The following is a 24,593-nucleotide window of genomic DNA, read 5'->3' as shown; positions in this document are numbered from 1 at the left end:
ACCTAAAAGCTTGTAAGAACTCCCGGAAATTTGTCTGGGTGCCTCGATTCAATTTACTAATTGAGATGTCCGAATTTAGTCGCTCATGAGTGTATATATATATATATAATTAAAATTTAAAAGTAAAATAATACCGTTAATTTAAGATCGAACATAACGAGTTAGAACTCCAACTTATTTAACGATATAAAAATAATATGTTAACTCGTCAAAGTTCAAATTAAGCTTTTTAGACTTTTAAACAAGCTAGAACTCCAATAATTCGTGAACTATTTAATTTTGTTACAAATCAAACTAGATCTTAAGAATTAAAATTAGAATCAGAGTCGAAGTAGGAAAAAACCAACTACTCACTTAATATTCAACTTAGTACCCCTTAGGGATATAGAACCCGATCATTGTCTTCAAATTTAATTATTTATTAAAAATTATATCTAATTTATATTTTAACTTTTTTTGAAGTTCGAGTAGAAATATTATTATTCTTATAAATCACTTAAATATTAATTTAATAAAATCAAATACGCATTATTTCTCAATAACTTAAAATTATAAAACTTTTATACAGTCGCTTGTTTTTGTATATTTAAATAAATAATAAAATAATAATTACAATTTAAAAAAGTTTTTTAAAAAATGATTCTTTACCTTTCCTCTCTAGCCGCAATCAAGCATGTCACCAAATGAGAAAATAAATTCTTAATGTAAAAAACAAAATATTTTATAAATAGAATAAAATTGAAATAATTTTTAAAGCTCAGGAATGAATTAAGAGTACTATTTTTTTTCAAAAAAAAATATATCCTTAACAGATTAACAAATGAAATTCTGATTATTGACCAAGTGTTTATCTGAAACAACTTGGGAACTATTTCACATTATGACATTTATAAATGGAACAAATGCCATGACAGTGGATGAATTAAGTCTTCCATATTCCAAAGAGAGAAAGTGTGCTGCAGATCTTCAGCAACACAGGAACAGCTCAAATATGATCCTTACAAGCATACTAGAACACTAACAATCCACTTAATGAAATACTAAACTTCTTTCTGAGAAGATATAAATTCAGGAGCTGCTCAAAACCTAGAGGCCAAACTAGAGTTCTTAGCTGCATCTTCATATTTCTTGGACACTCAAACCTATAAAAACAAACGAATAACAATGAATAATCTTTTGTCAGAGGAACTATTTGATGGTAGTGGTATCTTGACAAGCTGGCTTATCAAACATAAATTTTTCTTTCTTGCAACAATAACCAATAACCCATAAGTAAACCATCCAGGACACCGGACAGATATACTAACCCAATTAACTTTCATATAAAAGCTTTAAGAACATTAGATATTAAACACCTTTATTGGTGCTTATGCAGGATAATCTATGGATGATATAGTGGTAGCTTGATAAGCTTGTTAACAAAAACAAATTGACTTTATTTCAATGGTAATTAGCGATTGAATATCCAACTTCGTGTCAAACTTATTTGAAGATGGGGTATCAGACACCTACAAATGCTCGTGTAGGATACATGGCCACATTGTGATTTGTAAAGGAAGATTCATTAGATGCTTAGCTCTTTAAGAATATGAGATATTATACACCTTTATTAATGCTTAAGCAGGATAATCTATGGATGGATACAGTGGTAGCTTGACACAAATTTACTTTCTTGCAATGGTAACTGGTAGTTGAACATCTTATTCGAAGAAGGGGCATCAGACACCTACAAATGCTCGTGTAGGATACATAGACTTGAGTCCTTGAAACATGGATTTCTGTTGCAACTCATTGTGATTTGTAAAGGTAGATTCATTACTGCTTAGCTCTTATGATTGAGAAACCAAAATTCCCTGACTTGGGAAGGTAACTTCATCCAATTTCATTGACTAGTGATCAAAGTTCAGAAGGTTGGTAGCAAAAATAAAATTTTCAATAGTTCAATTTGCCATTTTGTTTGTGTAGAAACTCTTTAAAAATGGCACCATTATGGAAGTCACTAAATCTTCAAGTAACTATGACAAGCTTTACTCGTAGAGCAATCAATCAAAGCTATTCAGTAATTTAACCAACCTGGAGGAAGAGATTGCTTCAACTTGTTCGCCTTCTCAGAGTCAAACACGCACAGAGTGTAGAGGTACTTGGAGCAGCGAACTTTGAACTTGACGACGTCCTTTCCTCTCTTAATCTTCACTGATCGCGCATCTTTCCTTCTGGCGGTGAGAAGGAAATCCTTGATCTCATGGATCTGCTTCGGCTGCAAGGTGTAGAAATCAAAAATCATTATTGGAACCGTAATTACGTCAAACCAATCATTTCCAAGGGCAGTTCTAGTCGGGAAAACTGAAAGTTAAATAAAGGGGTGAAGATTCAGCAATATGATTCTCATCCAATATGTGGAACGAAACCATTAGACAAATCGACAAGATAATTGCACCAAGCGAATTCAAATATCGATTTACTACATCTAAATTTACAAAAGGAGATCCAAACCAAACATGAACCAGAATTCACTGCAGTTCAATTCCTGATAGATTTTTTTATGCTACAACTTAAAGACAACAATTAAAGAATACCATCTTCCAACGTCTTTCGTGGCGGCCAGCTTCGATCTCGCGGCGGCGGCGTGAGGTAGCGAGGCGCGGACTTTAATAGGGAGGAGAACCCTACTTACCTCGGAGCGGGTGTGCTTACTAGAGGGGAGAAGAGGGGTGGAAGGATGAATAGATAGATAAGTAGATGATTATCTCTGTTTACTTAACAAGTGCCAGAAAATGATTGAAGATTGCCTTTATTTTAAAAAAAAATCATTAATATTTTAATAAGATAACTAAAATAAATAAATTGAGTTTTTATTCTATAAATAATAAGTATTGTATTATATAAGTTTTTAAAATTAAAATTTTAAAACTCATTGTAAATTTAAAATTTACAATTAAAAGGCAAGAATCTACAATTTTTTTGTTGACCAAACATACTTATTTGGTCAACCCACCTTCAAAGAGTGGTCAAACAAAATAGTTTGAGTTTTAAATCTTTTCAAAAGTTACTTAAAAAACTTAATATTAAATTCAATTAAGTGTAAAGTATTTAGAAAAATAAATAAGAGGATTTTGATTTTTTTTAATTGATACCAAATGTTACGATTAATCCTGAGAGTGTGATTAGTCTATGACATAAAAAATTTTTACTAACCATTACAATAATGGTAAAGTAGAGAAAAATCCACTTCTCTATTATTTCATTCTAGACATCTAATGATTTTTAATGAGTTTTTAAAATAATAGATTTTTATAGAGTTGATAGATTTCTATTGACTTTAATAGAATTTCACAGACTTTTATAAACAGAATTTCATAGACTCTTATTGACTTTTTTTGCAAGATTTTTATAGACATTCGTAATATTTTTCATAGAGTTCTAAATTTTCATGGATTTTATAACTTGTATAATTATGTCATTTTTTTTATTGATTTCTTTTAACTAGTAAATGAATGATAACATCTTCAACTTTTTATTATTTATTTGTATAAGTGAATTCTTCTTAGCTTATGATCCTGTCCGAAAGCTGAATCAACGGACGCTGGGCACGTGGCGCTCTCTAGTTGCTGACGTGGGTCTTCGAATGCTGGTGCGAACCTCCGGCGATCCTGCAAAGAAGTCGGGGCGAGAAGGGGTTCCCGGCGGCGACCCTCCGACGCTCAAGTCAGGCAAGGTAACAGTGAAGAAGTGGCACCCAAAGTTGTAGAACGCGTACCTCCGGCTAAATAGAAGGCTCCTTATATAGAGCGGTGAAAGAGCTCATGCACACCTACTGAGGCAAATACGTGTCCTCAGCCCATACCTCAGTATGTGTTTATCAGAAAGCTTACCTGATATCATACTGCTACAGTCCAGGCACGTCTTCGATGGGACAGCAGAACACCTTGCAGTCAGATTTGAAGTATAGCCTAGTCATAGGACTTGGCAGCTGTCATAAGATATTCATTGTCCTTCTCTCCCTACTCCATGCCGGGGCTTCCGGCCGGACGGCACTCATCTCCCTAAACGTGCTCCCAAGAAGTTATACAAAAGAGCTTTTTTAAGGCCGCTGCTCATGTGTGTGGAATCGGAGAACGTTTAATACATCCTGCAAGAAGTGTATCAGGGTTCCTGCGGAAGTCACCCAAGCGGCAGATCACTAGCCCAAAAGATCCTGTTAGCGGGATACTTATGGCTCACACTGCAAGATGATGTCGCTCGGACAGTGGCCATTTGCTCGTTGTGTTAAAAATATCATAACATCCCACATCGACCCATCAAGGAGATGAAAGCATCTACGGTATTTTGTCCGTTCGACCAGTGGGGCACAGACATCGTTGGACCTTTTCCCATGGCGACCGAGCAACGAAGATTTCTACTCGTTGCAGTAGATTATTTCTCAAAGTGAGTGAAAGCCGAGCCAAGATAACCGAGCATATGGTGATCAAATTTATATGACAAAATATCTTATGTTGGTTCAGCATCCCTCACCGGCTTGTCTCGGACAACGGAAGACATTCACCAAACGGAGGCTTAAGGAGTGGTGTGAAGGCTATGACATTACGCAAGCTTTCATCTCAGTGGCTTACCCCCAGAGTAACGGCCAAGTGGAAGTCACCAATAGGGAAATCCTCATAGGGTTGCAGGCTTGGCTCGACCATGCAGGAGGCAGCTGGGTCAATGAACTCTCCAGCGTATTATGGGCACATCGCACTACATTAAGAGAGGCGACCGGTATCACCCCGTTCCATCTGGTGTACGGAGGTGAAGCGGTGGTTCCAATGGAAGTCGGAGTAGAGCCCGACCGTGTGTAACTCTACAACGAGGGAAACATCGAACGGAGACTCATGAAACTCAACTTGGTAGACGAAGCACGGAGTAAGGCTGACGCCTGGCTCGTGGTGTACAAATAATGCATCAAGCCGAACTACAATTGGAGGATAATCCCAAGGTCATTCCAGGTCGACGACTTTGAATGGAAAAGGGTGAAATCGGTTGGCGACATCATCAAGCTAGAAGCCTCATGGGGAGGACTCTACAAAGTCATTCAGAAGCTCTGCTCAAGGGCCTACTACTTGTAGGACGAGGACAGGAGACGGCTCGAACGATCTTGGAGCGCAAACCATCTCAGCCATATAGGGCCAGGGGAGAGGTGCGTAGTTAAATTCGGATAAGATTATATAAGCATATGTCATGTAAATGCAAGTGAACAATGAATAAAATTCACAAGTATTCTAGACTCTTGCGTCGATCGGTCAAGTTAAAAGTCGAGTGACGGCTATAAATCCTAGTCTACGTTAACAGTCGAGCAGCAGCTATAACCATAGTCTACGTTAACAGTCGAGTGACGACTCTAAACCCCTGTCTATGTCAACAGTCGAACGACGACTATAAACCCCTGTCTATGTCAACAACCAAGCAACGACTATAACCCCTATTTACATCAAAAGTCGAGTGGCGATTATAAACCCTAGTCTACGTCAACAGTCGAGCGACGACTATAAACCCCTGTCTATGCCTTTATGAGTCGAGCGGCGACTATAAACTCTTGTCTACGCCTTCAACAGTCGAGTGAGGACTGTAAACATTTGAGTCTATGACAACAGCCAAGCGGTGACTATAAACCTAAGATTAAAATCAATAGTAAGTTATGCGACGATTATAAACATCGGCTGCACGGCTGACGGATGAGGTCCTCGCTCGTGCACAAAAGCAGAGATACCGTTCGGCACGCGCTGAAATAGACGTTCGGATGGCTCGTTAAGTAGTTACACTAACGAATGGAGGCACAAGAATGCATACTTAGAGAATTTTCACAAAATGCTAGAAGGCAGTGAAGATGCTAGACAACCCACTAGGACGAATGGCAATATGTGGAGGAACACTTGCAAAATATAACAAAAGGGGGAACACCGAACGGGCGATCATTCATTGACACTTAGCAAATTTTTTACAAAGCACCTGGAGAGGGTACAAAAGGCAGCCTGCAAAACAATGACAGGTTATTCGAGATAATCGAGCACATCGTCCGGTAGTGACTCGGTGAGCTGCTCTCTATTTATGATCTTGTTGGTCAGCGCAATAGGGAAATAGACGTCATCCTTCAGCTGTTGGAAGGCCCCATCTATGCCAAAATTGAAGAGTCGGAGTGCCCGATCAGTGAGCCGATTATTGAAGGGGCCCAAATGGAGATAGTCACACTTGAAGACTTCAAACCGACCAAGCTCTGCATCTTGGTAAATTTTGAAGGCCGCTCGGGACGCTTCCAACTCGGCCTTCAGCGAGGCTAGCTCCGCATCTTTGGCATCAAGTTGAAGTTTAACAGACACTTGCTTTTTCAATCGGTTCTCGCACTCGGTGACCAGAGCAGCCTCAGTCTCCTTCAGATTCTGCACCAAGACCCGGACCTCTTTATTCTTAATATCCAAGTCTTCAATGGCTCAGAGCTTTCTGGCGTTGGCAGAATCGATCTTTGCCTCGAAGGAGTTGTTGAGTCGTTCCATCTATAAGGCTTGCTCGACGCTCTTGCTCCTCTCCGCTTACAGCCGTTCGGAGCTCCTTTCGAGATTGATCTTCAATTGGGCCACCTCGCCAGTAAGCTACTCCAAACGCGCCCGAGAAGCCTCTGATTGGTTATTGGACTTCGTGCTCCAAAAAAGCTAATCTCTGGCACATGGCCAGACTCTCGACCCAAAACTGTAGAGAAATGAGTTAGTAGATGCTAATCGGGAAATAAATAAGTTAGCATAAAGAAAATATATGTACCCCAGCAGTCTTCTGGGTATGACTGTCCGCAAGCTCCTCTAGGGAGATGGTCACCACTCGGGCTCTAGCATCGGTCAAGACTTGTGCCAGCGTTCCTTGTATCCTGATTTGATGCTCGAGGGAGCGGGGCTCAATGTCGTCTGAATGGCGCCACTCATCCGTGGGTAAGTGAATGATGGTCATTATATGCCTCCGGCCGCTCGGACCTGAAGGATCGGAGGTTGCTTGGCCGGTGAACCTTGGCAGGGGAGAGGATCGGATGGTGGATACTTGTGCTGCAGGCGAGGAGTGTGGTGACATGTATGCGATGGGCGCCACACAAATAATCCTCGCGACAGCCCAGACAACGAGGGCGTTCGATCGGATGGCAATGAAGTTGGGAGCGTGATGACTCCTTTCTCGGGAAGGGCGAGCGATGGAGCCTCACCCTGTTCGGAGGGAGGGCGAGAGCCAACTCGAGCGATGGTTTACAGCGTGGAGGTCGCCGAGCGGGACGAACCTTCCCCACGATGCCTCATGCGATGGACTAAAGGCTCGTCTGATGTAGTTGTAGCGGATTCAGAGGGCACAATGATCGACACCATAGATGGTCGTTCGGTAGAAAGGTCGGCTATAATAGCAACGACATCGCTTGTCGCCGTATGGCCTCCTTTGCTGGCTGCGGCTGTACTTTCTCCGACCTCGCCGAGCGGATTGTCGGATTGGATGATCGGCTGTAGGCCATGACTCTCCAACTCGACGACACCCATGGCGTTAATTTCCATGTCCGCAAGTCTACTCTTGTCGGCTAGGCGTGCCGTCAACATGATCTGAGCGGTAAAAAACGAAGACAAATCAATTAGATTCAAAGATGAGACAAAGAAAGAGCATACCTAGGGTGAGCGAATCGGGCTTAGGCCAAATACGTATAGGACACTCTCTGACAACAGCCGATGGATATGATATTTCTGACCGGCCAAACTAGATGTTGCTTGGAGATAGTCCGATCGACTTCGATATCGATTGAGCGACGGAGGCTTCATCACTTCCATCTGCCAACTGGTCGGGAAGTCGAGCCGATCGAGAAATTGAACATAAAAATAATGCTCCTTCCCGTGCTTATTGGAGGTTGACATTTTATCAAAGAAGACGGAGTCGACTCAGGCTTGAAACAAAAAAGGTCCCCGGCTCGGACAATTTAGGATAGTAGAAGTAATGAAAGACCTGAGGCACCAAACGGATGTCGTGCAGGTAAAATAGCACAACGACCCCGCACAAAAGCCTAAAAAAGTTAGGCATTAATTGGTGCAGGGAGATATGAAAATATTTACAAACAGTCGAGAAGAAAGGGTGAACGGGGAAACACAGATCGACACAAAACTGTTCCTTAAGAAAGGGTAAGAAATCGGCTGGAGGCAAATGGGGTCTATCATAGGCCGAAGGGATAGCAACTTGATAGTCAGGTGGAAATGATACGTAAGTTTCATTTGATCAATCTCATCCCCGTTGAACTTAGATTAAGTAGAAGTATACCAAAGTCCGGGGATGGGCACGAGAGGTTGCTGAGAATTAGCCATTGGAAACCAAGAAAGGAGCAAATTGCAAATTTAATGAGAAAAGGAAGGGAAGACTTTTTGAAAAGGGTCGCCAACGGAGATGAAGAAAAAGCGTCAAGGAACGTATGCGAAGAAGAAGATGCAAGGAAGTGTAAAGAGGACGACGAATAAATAAGGGTTTATAAATATTACGGGTGATCGATCTAAGCCGTTCGATCAAGGGTTGCGTAAAACCAGGATAAAATCTAGTCATGAAATTTGAAAAGATGCTTGTCACATCATCAGCGGATATCCGTCTGTCATGTTGAGCGTGTGGTAGTAAAAAGTGGGACACGTGACAGTCAATTATAGCGAAGCATTAATGGGGCTTAATTAAAAGACATGGGAGACGTGCTTGGCCATAATGGACAGGGATTTGCACAGTCTTCAAGAAATCAAGATGGCATTAGCAACTATTACGAGGCACTCATCCAATAGACTGATGAGATGTGAAGAAATTGCTAAGTGTCGCTACCAACTTCTCCGATCGGCGTGGATCACTGACTATATGATAGTCGAGTGGAGGCTCAAAAGTCAGTCTTGTGAACTAAAAGCCAAGTGGCAACCACACACTCAGGGCAGTAAGAGGAAGCAGAACGACTAAGAAGATTATATAATCCGATTGAATGCTCGAGAATAGAGAATGTTCAATCGGCAGGGGCCACCCAAGATACTACTCGTCTAGTCAGTCAAATTTACAGCTTCCTTTAACTAGTCTTGAGGGGAAGACTTATGATGCAGTGATAAAGGGAGTCCCACCAAGTGCGGGTCAAGGGCAGGTCAAGGGCAGAGAAAGTAGTCAACGTGGAGGTCAAAGTCAAGATGGTCAACGCCAGAAAATCGACGGGCCACCAAAGGCAGGCCGAGCGGTGGTCTACTGCAGTCGCTGATTGACCATGAAATGTTCGATCTGCAAGTGGTTTGTCCGAGCAGAGCGTCCGTACGACCAAGACTACATTTTTAGGAACATCAGATACTCATCACAAAGCGATGGACGCTTAGACAACCAGAGCGCCGGTTTGGTTGGGCGGAAACAATCAATTGACTCAAGGGATTATGGAAAAGATCGACTAAGGTCGATCGAACAGGGATACTTGGTCGAGCGACTACCTCGTTCGACTAAGCAGAGGGATCATTGACGTATCTCTTAATATCCTTCTCAGAGATAATGTCGACGACACAAGACATGGTCAATAGGCTAATTGTACAACGAAAACTTCTACTGTCTCATCATGAATTTACATGCTTTATTAAGATATGATGTCAGAGATACTTTTCTGACATATCCGTTCATGGAATAATTGAAAAAGTGTGCCTACACCTTTAAGAACGTGTCCATTGTCCACCAGGACACTATATAAACGCACTGTTGCTTCACTTCATTTCATCTTTTCGGTGACTAACTTGAGTGTCAAAGGGTCAACGTCGAAGACTCCTTTCCTGACTCGGTACTAACATTTCTTGTATTACAAAATGAAGTGAGATCTACATCCAATCGACATAAAAATTCTATCCCTAACCAGCATCTCCACAATTTTCGAACAGCATCACTCATCAAACATGAACTTGCATATCTGCTTAGCGAAATGATTCAAGGACAAACAGGAGCTTTATGATGTGTACAATTCTCAAGCTGCAATCTGTAGGCTCTTGTATTAACTACAAGCATGAGATCATTTAAATTACACAGGCACAAATATTTAATTAGAGTGCTAATAATACAATGAGCTAACTATGTTCCACCCCAACTAGGAGCTCACAAGAAGCAAAAAGGTAAACAACAAAAATATTATTTATATATAAAATAGGGGTGGAGTAAGCATGTGGATGTAATGAAAAGCTTAAATTTACATGAACATGGCTTCCAGGGCACACCATTATAGATTAGAACTCTGCCTTCAGAAGCTTTGGTCTTGGTAGTATGGTGATGAACCCAGAAGAGTTCTCTTGTTCTACATGTATATAATCTTTTGTTTTCAGAACCTGCATAAGTGGAAATTGAATGGCGGGTACAGTTAAGACTGGATTAAATTTGAAAGCTAGAAAGACGAGAGGATAAGATTGGCATACCAGAGTTTCAAAGAACATTCTTGAGGCTTCTTTGCGACTTTTGCGTGCGATAAGGTGGTCCATAGCGACGGATTTCCTCCCGTGCCCGGATTCTTCATCAAACACTTTTTTCAGGTAGCGAGCAACACCTCTGATGCATTTTCATTAGTGCCTTAGTTGGGGATAAGGAGCCAATAAACTTACTAAAACACATGAAAGGTTTACAAAAAGACCCACCTTGTCCTTGAAGACCAACCACTGTTATCAAGTGATGCATCTTCAGGATCCGCGACATCATCTCCTTCTTCATGATAGTCAGCCTCATCGTCTACGTTAAGAAACTCTGGGAAACATAGAAGACAAAGTTATGAGAAACACAAACGTTATCATCTTCTGTTTCGATTGCAACAATTATATTGGCCCCAACACATTTAAATATGAGTATAGACATGTAACAAATTTAAATAACACTTCCATATATGTACATGTGACAAAGTAAACTGAGTATAGACATGTCAAAAATGCATGAGGTTTTATGAGTTATAAATATCTGAATTTATTTTCTATTTATCAAAAGCATGTTTAGGAATCTACAAATGAACAATTTGAGTTTGCAGAAAAGTTCAAAATGAGCCAGCCTGCTAGCTTATGAGCACAAGATGAGCTTGTTCATGAGTTAAAATGGTTAGTTTCCTATCAGATCCTGAAACTAAAGGACAAACTTAGCTCACTAAGGAGACAAGTTAGAATGAACTTCTATCAAAGCAGAGCTTCATCATAATTCAGGTAGGTGGCCTCCCTAACATTTCTCTTGTATTGCAAGAGTCATGCTTGCTCACAAATGTTGGTATGATCCAAATTATCTTGTGTTTGAGACGTTGGACAAGCAAAACTCAGTTTCTAAACTACTCTGGACTGTATCATAGTGCCCCCAAAAAAACAACTGGATTGATCTAAGCAAGTCAGCTTTAATTAAAACCAATAAATCAAAATATCAAAGCTCCCCTACGAAAGAGTCTGAGCGATATGTATACCATGCTGACTGGTCTACTGATTTGTTGAGTTAATATTAGGTATCATAAGTGGAAGGTTATTAGTATATAGCATGTTTCACATGATTATCTTAATGGCTAGATTGAAGAGAAAATTAATGAAATGTAAAACTTGAGGAAATTAAATAAAAGACTACCTGTGTCATTGTCCTCAATTGCGCTGCAGAAGTCCTGCATTGATTAAAAAACAGTCAATCAGCAGGGGAGACCTCAATGCAATAAAATTTAGCAAATCCTAACTGCAAGTATGCAATACTTTCAAGCAAATTCTATGCATACTGCTGCATAGTGTAATGATGAAAAAAAAAAAAGCCTGGTGAAAATTTTTTACAAACTACTCCTAAATCAGCTTAAAACTATTAGCTTGCAGACATAAATTGTTGTATCATTATTGAAACTAGAGATCTCTGTCCGGATCTTACACTATAATCTTTTGCAGTAGCTATATCCATGGGTGTGCTTTCAACAACCAGACCACCTTCTAACTTAAATTCCTGAAAACTAGAGTTTTCACCCACAGCTGATGGAAGATGTTCACTTTCAATATTTGCTCGAGTAGGGGATAAAGAAGCCATTTCCGGTCTTCCTGAGGAGCTTTCACCAACAGCAAGGTTTCCCTCACTATGGATGGATTTCAGCCCTTCTTTCTCCACTATAGCATTCAAAACACTTCCATTCTCATATTGATTAACATCTTGGGAAGAAGTGTTTCCTTGTGAGATACTGGTTGATAAATTGATTGTCAAATGAGGATCAGACTCATGGAATGCATTATCTACTGCAGTCACCGGAACCTCAGAATTTAAACCTTTGGCAATCATGCTGATGTCTTCTTGTTCATTTAGGGATGCAGTATCAGGAGGACAAGTGCTTGTGGAAACAACGTTGATATCTTCTTGTTCATTTAGGGATGCAGTATCCAGCGGCCTTGTGCTTCTGTCTATTATGGATGCATCAACAGACTCATGAGCCTCTGCATTCGTAGTAGGATCATTCACAATTGAAAGTGCATTGTTATCGACAATCCCTCCCTTTGAATCATCATGGGTATAATCTAAGCTTACAGCAGAAGCATTTTCGGAAATGTGCTGTGCCTCCTCATTCATCGCAGAAGAAACATCTCTAGGTTGGACCGTTTCATCAACTAATTGATGCATGGAAAGTGGGTAATCAACATTACCTTCTGCAATGACAGCAGCATTGCTGGTATCAGGAAAAGAAATGTCATCAGTTTTAGAAGGAATTATCATCCCCTCAGTTGTTAAAGGCAGGCATGATGGAGCTCTTGTTTCACCAGCACCACATTCTGGTGTAACTAAAATTTGCTCAGTTGTTTCTATTTGCTGAGCTTCCTGAACAAATTCCAAGTCTTCGGTATGATCAGATTCTTTAGGCGGTTCATTATAGGAATTGTTTTGGCTGATTGCAGAAAGAAATCTTCGTTTGTGCAAATCATTCAGCACAGATGGCATACCTGAAGAAAGAGAGATCAAATAGATGCAAGAGTAATGTAAAGACTAAAATTCAGAAATAAGAGCTACATTCATAGTAATACCATAAGAGAATTAATACAAAAATGCAGGTCTAATGGAAAAATTAATGAGCAAGTATGAAGTTCTAATGGAGAAATAAAATTAGCTGAACTTGATTCATTCAACAAATACCTGTCACAGACATCCCACTTCCCTGCGATTCAGCGTGTATAAATGTGGACATTTCAGGACAAATCTCAGAAATGATTTCTGGTTCTACATATTGATTATTCTGAACTAAAACCAAACTTTTGGCCATCATCTCAACAACTTTAGGTTGAGTTGTTTACTGCCTTTCATCATGCATAAGTTCATGGTTGTTCGGATGTTTAAAAAATTAAGCACCGATCATATTGGCCAAATTATCATATACGGACATTAAGCTTCTCGCAGTAATCAAGTCAATAGTAAGTATGAAGTCTCAAAACTAATCTGAGTATTTAATAAAAATCTAGGGTAATATCAGCAAAGTGGAAAAGACAATGAATGTCTAATATCAAGATTGACCTTACCAGTGATTATAAACTCATTAAAGATTTCATCTTCTAGTGAACACCTCTCGATCATCAAAATTTCAGGGCGTGTACAAGGTGCTTTCTTCCGCATGCGCTTGATGTCATCAGTACTTATTAACTGCTGCCTTATTGCACTGGAAAAAAGAAAAGAAATTAGTAAATGGGAAGAAAAAATATTTACATTCTTAATGATCTAGACCTTGATAGAACATCCAAGTACCAAAACAGCAAGATAATGTCTCAAAGTAGCCAACACATTAGCCTACTAAATTGAGCACAGTGAAACTAAGAGAAGAGAGTTTGATGGCTGTACTTTTTGCACTAATATGTTCATGTTTCCTGTTTATAATGTGGTTTGTATATAAATCCATCTGGCCTCCATATAGCTGCTCCAGCTACTTATGTATAATAAAATTTTGTGAATAACATAATTAATGGAAGTTTAGTGGTTGCTCAACCAAGTTAAAGAACGCCTTAGGGTTAATAGTAATCTCCATTAGTCATTACAAATACAAGCCTTTTAAGGTTACTTATTGGCGATGCAAGTAGGCAATGATTTTATCTGTTAAATTTTAAATTATAGTCAATATTGGTAATTGTCATATTTCAGGTGTCAAAATATTGATCTCTGAATTTGGTTAGAGTTTTTAAGTATTTGTATGACATGATAGAGACCAGTAACACATGGTTTGAAGTTTGAACTAATGATGCATGGATCATAACTCTGTTGAACATATTCATCCACCGTCGTCGATAGCTAGTTTCCTATTGTATAGTTAAGACCTAGTCATATATATAATGAATTATCTTCCTGACAAAAATGAGAGCAAAACTGTAGGCCCAGGCCTCTATTCATACCCTTGTTCATTTGGCTAAGACCCAATGCTTAGCTAGTCTTGGCATCACCAACTACACGTGAAGCTCATCATTTAACACAAATATTATAGAACTCAAAAACAAAAGGCACTGCAGAACAATATTAAATAAAGGTAGCACATTCTACTCCTTTCTTTATCACTTGCCTTTTGTGTTAACTTATATAACGTAATGTCAAAATAACCTCAAAGTAAAGTATGGATAAGTGCAAATAATCTCATAACATGTCAGTCGAAGCAACAACATCTATTCTTTAGAACTGACAAAAAATAATGTTAATTATTTTCCAAAAGAGCCTTTAAGATCACATCTTAAACTGATATTCACAAGGTAATGAAAATACGAGATTTCATAACAAATCAGATTAATTTGAAAAGATAGACCTAATAACACCCTAGTACCATTTCTTGCTATTCAGATCCTTTTGAAAATTTCATGCAAGTAGTCAAAACAAAATTTGGTCATTTGATGAAATTTTCTAGAAACTTTCGTTTAAAACTACCATAGCATGATCAGGGATTTATGGGAAGTTCGGATATGGAAATACAGAAAGAAATGTAAAGAAAACATACTCAGCATGTAAGACTGTTGTATCATCCAACAGCACCTTCCTCTTCAGCATGTTCAATCTAGGTGTGAGTTTAGGACGTTTTTGAGAAGTTTCTTTCAGTGTAGGTGTAGGCCCTATCCTCATAAGTGGAGTCCTTTTACCAACTGAAAAACATGAAGTTTCATAAAAACTTCAACATGATACATGAATATGAGTAGTAATTCAGATAGAAGTCTGAACATGAAATGTCTTGACAAAACATTGGAATAGTTTGACTAGAAGCTTGCCTGAAAGACAGATTCTCTTAGATTGAAAAAGAAAATAAAGACAAAACCATTTGTATACCTAATATAGAAGCTAGCAAATCATCGTCATCTGGTATATATTCAATGTTTTTTCTAGATTGTGATCTGCCAGACACTATGCCGGCGCTGTCAATTTGCCAAGCTGATGTGGTTTCCATTATTCGACGCTTTTTCCCAGAGAGACTGGTGATCCTATTAACACTACCATCAGACTCTATCACCCCCTTTTCTTCAGTTACCTGACTTAATTCATTTGTTGGATCACCATCCACAGTCGGTGCTAAGAGCATTTTTTCAGGTTCAGGGAACTCAGAGCTTGCAGAGCAATTCATCTGATTCTTTTCTGTGTCTTTCTGGCATGGATCAGTCGATAACTCATTTCTGTTGTCATCCATGGCATATTCTGTCAATAGGTCATGTGGGTTCTGATGTAACTCTAATTCAGCATTGGCAGAATTAGGTAAGTGAAAATCATTTCCTGGAAAGAAACAAAAATAAATAAATATAGAAGTTGATTCTTCAGAAAGGACTAGCTTATTGGAAGGAGATTTATAAGACACAAACCATGCAGCTCAAAGGAAGAGTCATTTTTATGCAGCCTATTCTCTTCCTTCAGCAAGTTTGAAGGAATATCAGGCTCTTCAACTGAAACTCCAGAAACATTTTGTGTTAAAGTTTCATCTCGTTGAGAGACTGCATTTGCTTCATTGATCTGTGAAGTAGAGCATAACAAATGCATATCTGAACCGAATGCAGATGAATCTACATTGGGGCTTGGACTCACTTCTACATGTTCTGCACTCAAACAACCTGATGGCTGAACTTCAGCTGCACACAAATTGCTATTTTTAGCACAAGCCAAATCAGATCCATGTGAATTTTCATCAGATGTTTTGGGAGTCACAAATATTTCAGTATCAATTTGTGATCTGTCAAGAGGAGATGTGGAAGGAATTGTCTCATGTGAAGCATTGCAGGACTTCAAACCTTCAACTTGAGCTGCTTCATAATGTATTGGCTCCATATGGTTTTCCATTTGTTCATCAACTGTAGCAAGTTTCTTTTCACCACAAGTGCATCCATCCTGAAAACCACTCACACTCTTCTGTTCACATACCATTTGAGTTTCATTAGTTGAAACTACCTGTTCCCTATGATTGGAAGGTTCTGAAAAAGAAAAAGGAGGAGCTTGCACTATATTTCCTGAATCAAGGACCATATTTGCACCATGCATCTCATAATTCACTAATTTTGGATGGCCAGCCTGTAATGAACAATCAGGCCTAACCTCTGTACAGCTTGAATGCGAAGGGTCTGGATGGAAACTTGTAGCGGGAACTTCGTATATGTTGCCTGAAAATATGTCTTCCCTTAAACCATCAGTGGGAGCAGCATGAGTAAAATCAGCATCTGTTGATGAAACACCGTTAGCACTTGATGAAATGAATGTTTGATTAGGTTCTCTTGAAGCATCTTCAATAGGATCACCAGGAGAAAAGATTTCATTGAGATCAGGAGTCTGAATGTTGTACTCCTTCATATAAATCATACTCTGAGGATTAGAAACTTGAGAAAGATCCTTCGGATCTACATCTCTATCTTTGACTATCCCACTTTTGTCATCATCGTCAATATCCATTGGAGTTAGAGGAAAAGAAAATAGAGATTGATCATGATGCACAGCACTGAGGAAGAGAGACAAAAAAAAAAGGATTTTTAAAAATAAAGAAAAATAAATAAACGATGGAGAAACCATATACACTAATCAAAACATCAAACTACTATCTTCATTATAGATCAACAGCCAAGTAAACATGTCTTATCAGCTATTTATTCAGCATAGATAAAGTAAAGAGTCAAAAGAAAATCACGTAAACTTCATGAAAATTAAGTAAATAGCATATGCCAACCCAATTATCTTTCTAAAGAAAACTATCTGTTCAAGAGGATAATTTTAATGAATTTCTGACAGCTTCACTGTTCATGTTTGGTAGATGAACCAAAAACTATAGTAGCATGAACAAAGAGATAATATGTCCCCTCAGGACGGTTCGGTGGTTAAGGCATGGGGTGTTGTCACATGAGTATTGGGGTTGAAACTCGACGCGTCCAAGCATGCCTTCCCTCATGCCTTGGCCACATATACTAATGGTTAGTAGCCTCCTATTGACCTAGGGACGGGTTGGCGGGGGCGCGGGGGCTGGGGGCGAGCGAATTACCTTTTGTCTCATGAGCAGAGAGATAATAGAACAAGCTTTATAATGCAAAAGATATTTTGCTAACTCTGGAACAAAAATGCAAAATACATCTACAAAGTAATGACCAGAAACAAAAGGAAGAACTCAAAATGAATTTAAAAACCATAAAGTTACTCAAGTCTTCAGCAAGGAATGTACCACTCATCAGACACCAGAGTACTTGCATCATGCTGAGAAGATGGGTCATTATCCTCCACCAAGAACAAGTCCTATTAATAAAAAAATATATTAATAATAAAAATATTTGGCACCTTTGACCTGTGCAAATCATAGAGCATAACCAGTCATGGTGGAGCAGGATAAAACTAGAATGACTGACAATGTGAAATAATGATTGTTTAATCCATGGTTGTTAAAATAGGTATTAGGATCGGATGGTCAAAAACTCTATCAGCCATATCAAATGGAATCACTGGGGAAAAAATGACAAACTTAATCATATGAGATAAAAGATGACAAGGATATATATTATGCCTCATGAAATAACATAAACATGAACACTAGATTTAATTAATTGAATTAACATATTATCATTAATTTCGTATTATTGTTACCATTAGACTAACAATATTATATTTATTTATATTATTTGATAAAATAATATTCTAAAAATATCAAAATACTATTATATCACTAAACTAATGTTTAGCTTTCAGATTATTGATAGATAATAACTCATATTTTATTAGTATAGAATCAATAAGTGCAAATATATTAATAACCACTGTCACATTATAAGTATGAAGTAATTAAAAAATATTCGATTTTTATCATTGGGTTTAATTGAGAGGGGATTCTGAAAGAGTATTGATCGAGAGATGTAATATTACATCAAGACTCATTGAAGAAGAGATGAATGAGGTGTTTGGCCTAATTCTCATCTATGGTCTATCTATGGAGGGAATTAGAAAATTTTGAGAAATACAAGGTCTGAGTGTGCACTTAATAAGGAAACGGACCAAAATGAGGCTGAACTTAAATGGTGAATCCAACTTCAGACAAAGAAAATAGAGACGTGAAACTAGTGACAATCAACTGGCTGAGTGCCCCCTTTGTTCCAATGTTTCCACCATTTCAATGTTCAAGGTTATTTAGAATTTGATTAATCAAGTAAAATGAACCTAACTAATTTTGAAACAATTTGGTCTTAACATGTAAACAAATCAGATACTAGGTTACGTCCTCACAATTTAAATCTAGTGACATGTGAAGCATGTCTGGGTATTCTTAGTTATTGAAGCTAATTAGACAATTCACCAAATTACACAAGAAGTCCAACCCCAATAATAAATTTCACCAGAAGCAATCAATTTGAACTGTGAAACTGAATTAGAAAGCATATAGCACATTAACACCTTTTGGATCAAACGCAGTTTTACTATACCTTAACCTTATCCCTGCACTGCTAAAAGGGAAAATAGAATATGGTTAGATCTCTACCTCACTATAACACAGAAAGTTAAGATAACTGATGGTGGTTTCCTAAATTGAATTGAATATTTCACAAATAACAATTCAGTGCAATGGGGCAAGTATTGGTGCAACTATATAAGAACCACAACCAAAATATTCTAAAGAACATTGTAACCTCAGTATCAAACTATAGTCACTACAATCTAATTAAAGGGATCAATAAAGTTTCTATAAGGGCTCTCACAGATTAATAGCCATAAAATCTTTCTTGTTTTGAGAAACCCTTGACTGCTACAGATCCAATTTGCTTTTCTAATGAGGGAAAAATTCTATTTTGCCCCTAGAATTGATCCTCTCTGAATATTTTTTTCATTGTAGGATAACCAAGATATGGACCATATGGTTGTGTTAAACTATATATAAGGGCACACAAGACTTGAGATTACCTCCTCAAGCTCTAAACCAATCTGGGAAGCAGTTCCATCACCAAATGTTTCTGTTTGAAACTAGCAATTAATTAATCAATGAAACTTTAACAGGGGAAATGATTACTAAATGTATTGTTATCTGTGTGGTTTAGATACAAACCATCCAATCCAAATCGTAACATGGAATATCCTGTGCCATCCATAGTATCTTGAAGTGTGATGTGTTCTTTTGCACTGACATGGTGATCAACAAAATCACTGCAACATGCAAGTCAAACTTACAAATTGTTATCAAATAAGAAAGATTGGGGAAAGGAAAAAATAAGAGAAAAAAATACTTTATCAGATATACATGTTTCCTTTAAACTCCCATCATAAGGAGACAAAATGCCGAAGCACATACCTAGCATCACATTGGATCATATGTAACCCTCATGCGCCCCTTAGGTGATAAACTATGTATGCAAGAACACAGCTGAAACTATAATATAATTTTATATACACTTAAAACCCTAACTTTTCCCTACTCTCTGATCCTCCATTATGGCTACCCTTCCTGCTCACTCCTTGCTTGCTTCCCTCCTTCCTCTCTGCCCTCCATGCTCAGATCTTCACCTTGCTCGTAGCTTTTTGTTGCTCCAACCTAAACAATTGGAAACACTATCAAATGGTTTGGCATATTTGATTTTGAGAGAACATGATAATATTCCCCATAAAATTTAAGCAGATTCCTTCTTAAAGTGATTTCTAGACCTTTTCAACCCAAAGCATGCACTTCTCACAAAAGAAAAAAGGAAAAAAATAATAATAAAAAACCTGAAAGCATAAGGCCCAATGATAACTAAGCCTACATGATAATTGAACCTTTTCACAATAACAAAATATATTGAACCAAAGCTTAAAAAAAACATTATTGCATGAAAACAGACATTGGATAAAGTAAGAATTGGGAGGAGAAAAGGAGATCAAGAGAAGCAAGGCTGACCATTGCTTGTAGGTGTGGTTGTTGAAGCCTGGATCCGGATGATAGTTGTTAAGATGATGCCGAGGAGGACTATTGGTGTTGCCATTAGACCAATAAGAATCTGAGCCAACTCCTATTTCTCTCTTCAGTCCAACACCAACACCGCCAAATAGAGAAATCCTAGCATGGTAGAAGACAGTAGATTGCTTACTCTTTCCCTTTTCCTCTCCTCTTTGTTGAAGTGTTTTTAACTCTGATTTCCAGAGCCAATGAATTGAGTAATAGAAAAGCACACCAGGTGTGCACTTTCTAGATGTAAGGGCCACCTGCGATCCAACATGTTGCCAAGTGCCACATGGCATTTTCCATCACCTTATGACAGGGAATTCAATGGAGATATGTTTTTTGTCATAGTATTGAAATATCAACTACTTAAATTTTGAAAATATTTGTTAGGGTATGAATTTGTTACACCATCTAAAATTCGAATATTTTCTCAAAAAACAATTTATTACATTTGAGCAAAGTCACAAAGTGTGCAGTAATAGGTAATAGATGCACAGCGCATGCATAAAGGAAGCCAATACTTACCCATGAATAGCAGTATCTGGTAGTTCAAAATCATCCAGATGAAAAGTCTCTGGCAAAGTAATGGAATGATAAGGTGCAATAGATTCTTCCGGAGGAAGATCGACTGCAGTCGATCTGAATGCCTGTTTTACCTTGAGCAAAGCCTCGCTACAATCATGGAATAGATAGTTCACCTTCCGAGAATAGATTCTCACAACACCTAGAAGGAGATGGCTTGATAGGCGAAGTGCAATTGGAACTTCGGGGGAGAGAATGGAATCTGCACAAAAGTTTTCCAGAAACAGATCAAGTCAAAGCAGCCAAACCAAATAAAGCCTACAAATTTTTAGGTAGTTTAAAACCAGGAAGGACATATATTAAAATTAGTAGAGTATGTATTGTCTGAAAATTTTGACTTATTACTTTCTCATGTTCATGAAGCAATATTCAGCAAACCAGAATGTTTGGAATCGTGTTAGAAATAATTATTAGGATATTTAGTTTGAGCAGTAATACTCTGATAAGCATTTTACACACCAATTAGCATTATGCAATGGAAAATTGTGAGAGAGAAAAAATCACCTTTTTCTAAAGATATAATTGTCTACATAAATTACTGTAGGTTGTCCAAAAGTTTTGTGTTCACGAAATATAAGGAGGTTTAAACTTATCTTTGTCAGATACTCTATTAATTCTCTATTAACATTCTGCTAATAATTCCACTTATATATCAGTGGCCAACTCAAACTCAAACTGGTTCTCTAATTTCATTGTTAAACTAGCTAGAACTTAATGGTACTTCCGGACAAAAGACACAAGGATATCAAATAAATTTTATAGTAAACCCAAGCTATCACGCTTAAAAGACAATGCAAAATTTGACCATATAATATTGAAACCTACACTAGCCGCCAAGTATCCCATTGTTCTCGCTGAATTAGAAGAAAACAGGAAATTTTTATTCAAAAGTGTAACAAAAAATTGATAAGATAGTGTCAATTGTTGCACTTAAGCTAAATAAGAAAATTCCAAAAAAAATATCCTGAAGGTTTATTTGCCTGTATGTGTCAGATGTGTCACTGTTAGACCAAATTAGATCCATATAAACTTATCATAACTTACAGTGACTCACGCATGGAATGAATCTGACAAGTAGATTTTCCTTATCTACAATGATTAGAAGCAACTAAAACAACCCTAGAAAATGAATATTCTCACATGAAGCAGTCATTAGCTCACAGTTACTCTCAGAAAAGAACAACAAAAACATGAAGCAGTCATTAGTGTTGGGAAGTCTTGTTTACTTTTAACCACACCTGTGCATCTCCCTTTAACTGATAGATAAGATGCTGATTTTCTCATGTTCCTGGATTCCCAAGTCCATGAAGAAATGGCCATATCTTTATAACCAAGTGAATGTTTCTTCTTCTCCATCATATCTTGGGAAGTCGACCCTTAGGGCGTTGAACATTGGGAGTGATAGCCAAATGAGGCATTTCAAGGAGAGAGGGGCTCCCTTGATTTCCTCAATCAACCTCAAATAATTGTGGTCTGTTTGAGCCTTCAGATGGCATCACTACTAACACTGTACTATTGTCATCTCTCGTTCATGTAGTAATTTGGGTGGCCAACTCTGCAAGATTTAGGCAACCAACTCTACATGTTCTTCTTGTCCATTGGATGGTTCCTCTTTCACTTCCTTAACGAATTCCAACACAATTTGTTGGAAGTCAGCACCCACAGTAGGCTCTAATACCAATTTGTTATGGGTGACTATGGCAGGTCCACGAGCAATTTAGCTAGAAATTGGGCTTGAAAAGTGGTGTAAGAGTCTTTGATTCTACTTTAGGAGCCAACATGGGAGTGGCTAGCAAAGGAAACCACCATTGAGAATTTCAGTAGCAAACTGAGAGTGCACAAAAACTAAGGTGGGAAGCAACTGTAGGAGAACAAAGGACCAAGAGAGAGAACAAAAGACCAAGAGAGAGAAAGAGAGATAACAAGTGATTAAAGAAGAGAACTTTGTTAATTTCTATTTCCAATACAATTTGGTGCACCATCCCCTCTTTATAGAGGGTTGCTTGTGACAATTTGAAAATTTTACTAACTATTTTTGTCGATTGATGTGTAGCTTCTTCAAATTATTTTGTTCCTTATCTTTAGATTGCCCTTTTCTCCTGTTGAAACTTATTTGTGTCTTCATCAAGTCTTTGCTTAGTGCTCTCCCTTGGGATATTATCTGGTCTATAAAAGCAACCAAGATAATCAATCTAAAGCTAGTCTTGATTTAGAAGAGGGCACTCTCAGCTGAATTGTTTGTAGAAAAACATATGGAAATAGTTCTAAGACAGTTCTTTGATGAAGGTATTCTGTCACATCATGTTTTTTTAGTTGGTTTGACTTTTTTCCCATCACTTAAAGATGTTCTTAAAACTTTACTAGGTTTATATCATTATACATCATTTGAAATATATGAAGAATCTGAGTATGACATGATAACACAAATTACTGCCTTAATTACGCAATAGTGTTTTTCCAGGATGTAACGATTTCAAGTTGGGTGTTCACTAGCACTTCATGCGGACACATTAGCAGAAGTAACATACGTGTTTATTTGTGGAGCAATGAAAACGAACTGAAAGAATGCCGCCACGCCAATGAAAACTTAGCATGAAAGTTGAAAAAGTTAAAATGGGGAAAAAAAGAAAGTATGTGTTGAATTAAGAGTTACCAACCTACGGAGTCGCCAATATCAGTATCTGCAACCTGATTCTTCCTCAGCTTGCGCTCCAAATGAGCAGCAATCCATATAGTACCAAGAGGGCCCTTCTTGGCCAAGATAAACTGAGAATAGAACATTTTCACTCTTCCTCAGCTGCCAACAAGCTTCTACTGTGCCATGTAACGCAATGGGATGCCTTCCTCCCGACCACCGGTCGAATTGAGAAATACTCCCCAAACCCTAACCAGCAAATTCGTCACTTAAACAACCCCCAAGATCCCGACTTTCAAGCTTGAGCTCGCCAAAGCACCGCGCAGTTCACTAATCCTCACTCGATTACCAGAACTCCCAGCTCCCTTCCCGCAATCTGTACAACCTGCATAACTCGGATTCCGAACTCCACGGCCCTGATCCCGATCCAGTTGAAGCCTCCGAAAGTTTGAGACACTGACCCGGGCAGGAGATTGGAAGAGCGACCCGCAAGCACCAGGGAGAGTCGAAACCGAACAATTATCGAGAGGAACAGAGGGGAAGGAGGGGTGCTTCGAATTCGCAGTGCCGTCGTCCGCTGCCCTTCTCAAAAACACACGGGGGAAAGCTTTGCAACCTCGTAGCCCGAGTCGTGATAAGGTGTCGTAACGCAGTCTCACTCTACAACTAATGGCGGGACGGCACGTGGGCACGCGTCTACACGATCGAGCTTACGTCGCTCGATTTGGCCTGGGACTTGACGCCGATATATCGCGGCACGAAACGCGTGGCGCCGCAGTGACGGACACAGGGACGGAATCCAAGGGCTCTTCTGTCATTTCGCATAAGCGGAGCGTGATTGGGTCCATCTGTGTTTAGATTCACCGGATGTTAATGGATGGGGGGGAGTCGGTCGCAGAGCTGTGATCGACTGCCACGTCACCAGCTGCTGTTGTTGGTAGATCTTCTAAAAATGGAACGCTTACTTGCGCGGAAAGAAAAGAGGGCGTAGACTATAAACAGTAGTAA

The 24,593-nt window shown here is 38.6% G+C and overlaps 2 protein-coding genes across 4 annotated transcripts; both read right to left on the bottom strand.

The window, feature by feature from the left end:
* Positions 1-813: 813 nt before the first annotated feature.
* On the bottom strand, positions 814-2,719 carry LOC121970829 (60S ribosomal protein L38). The gene is made up of 3 exons (XM_042521806.1): positions 2,577-2,719; positions 2,074-2,257; positions 814-1,142 (listed from the first exon to the last, which is right to left on the bottom strand). Exons 1-3 carry the CDS (start codon positions 2,577-2,579, stop codon positions 1,120-1,122), a joined length of 210 nt encoding a protein of 69 aa, XP_042377740.1. The 5' UTR covers positions 2,580-2,719; the 3' UTR covers positions 814-1,119.
* A 7,272-nt stretch (positions 2,720-9,991) lies between these two features.
* LOC121970828 (sister chromatid cohesion 1 protein 4-like) lies at positions 9,992-24,213 on the bottom strand. 3 transcript variants are annotated; one of them, XM_042521803.1, is made up of 15 exons: positions 23,608-24,213; positions 20,894-21,152; positions 20,324-20,482; positions 19,499-19,596; positions 19,357-19,406; positions 17,636-17,706; positions 15,804-16,924; positions 15,280-15,717; positions 14,957-15,098; positions 13,506-13,642; positions 11,884-12,935; positions 11,599-11,632; positions 10,647-10,752; positions 10,431-10,560; positions 9,992-10,343 (listed from the first exon to the last, which is right to left on the bottom strand). In XM_042521803.1, exons 1-15 carry the CDS (start codon positions 23,729-23,731, stop codon positions 10,245-10,247), a joined length of 4,020 nt encoding a protein of 1,339 aa, XP_042377737.1. In that variant the 5' UTR covers positions 23,732-24,213; the 3' UTR covers positions 9,992-10,244. The 3 variants fall into 3 exon arrangements, with proteins under 3 accessions (XP_042377737.1, XP_042377739.1, XP_042377738.1); XM_042521805.1 differs by lacking the exon at positions 23,608-24,213 and adding an exon at positions 19,742-19,981 and having other exon boundaries at positions 20,324-20,628; positions 20,894-21,035; XM_042521804.1 differs by lacking the exon at positions 20,324-20,482.
* Between the last annotated feature and the right edge of the window lie 380 nt (positions 24,214-24,593).

The sequence above is a fragment of the Zingiber officinale genome, chromosome 4A (assembly GCF_018446385.1).
Source record: "Zingiber officinale cultivar Zhangliang chromosome 4A, Zo_v1.1, whole genome shotgun sequence".
In the NCBI taxonomy this organism is placed as follows: Eukaryota; Viridiplantae; Streptophyta; class Magnoliopsida; order Zingiberales; family Zingiberaceae; genus Zingiber; species Zingiber officinale.
Note: the sequence above shows the minus strand (reverse complement) of the source record. Positions and strands in the feature narration are given on the sequence as shown.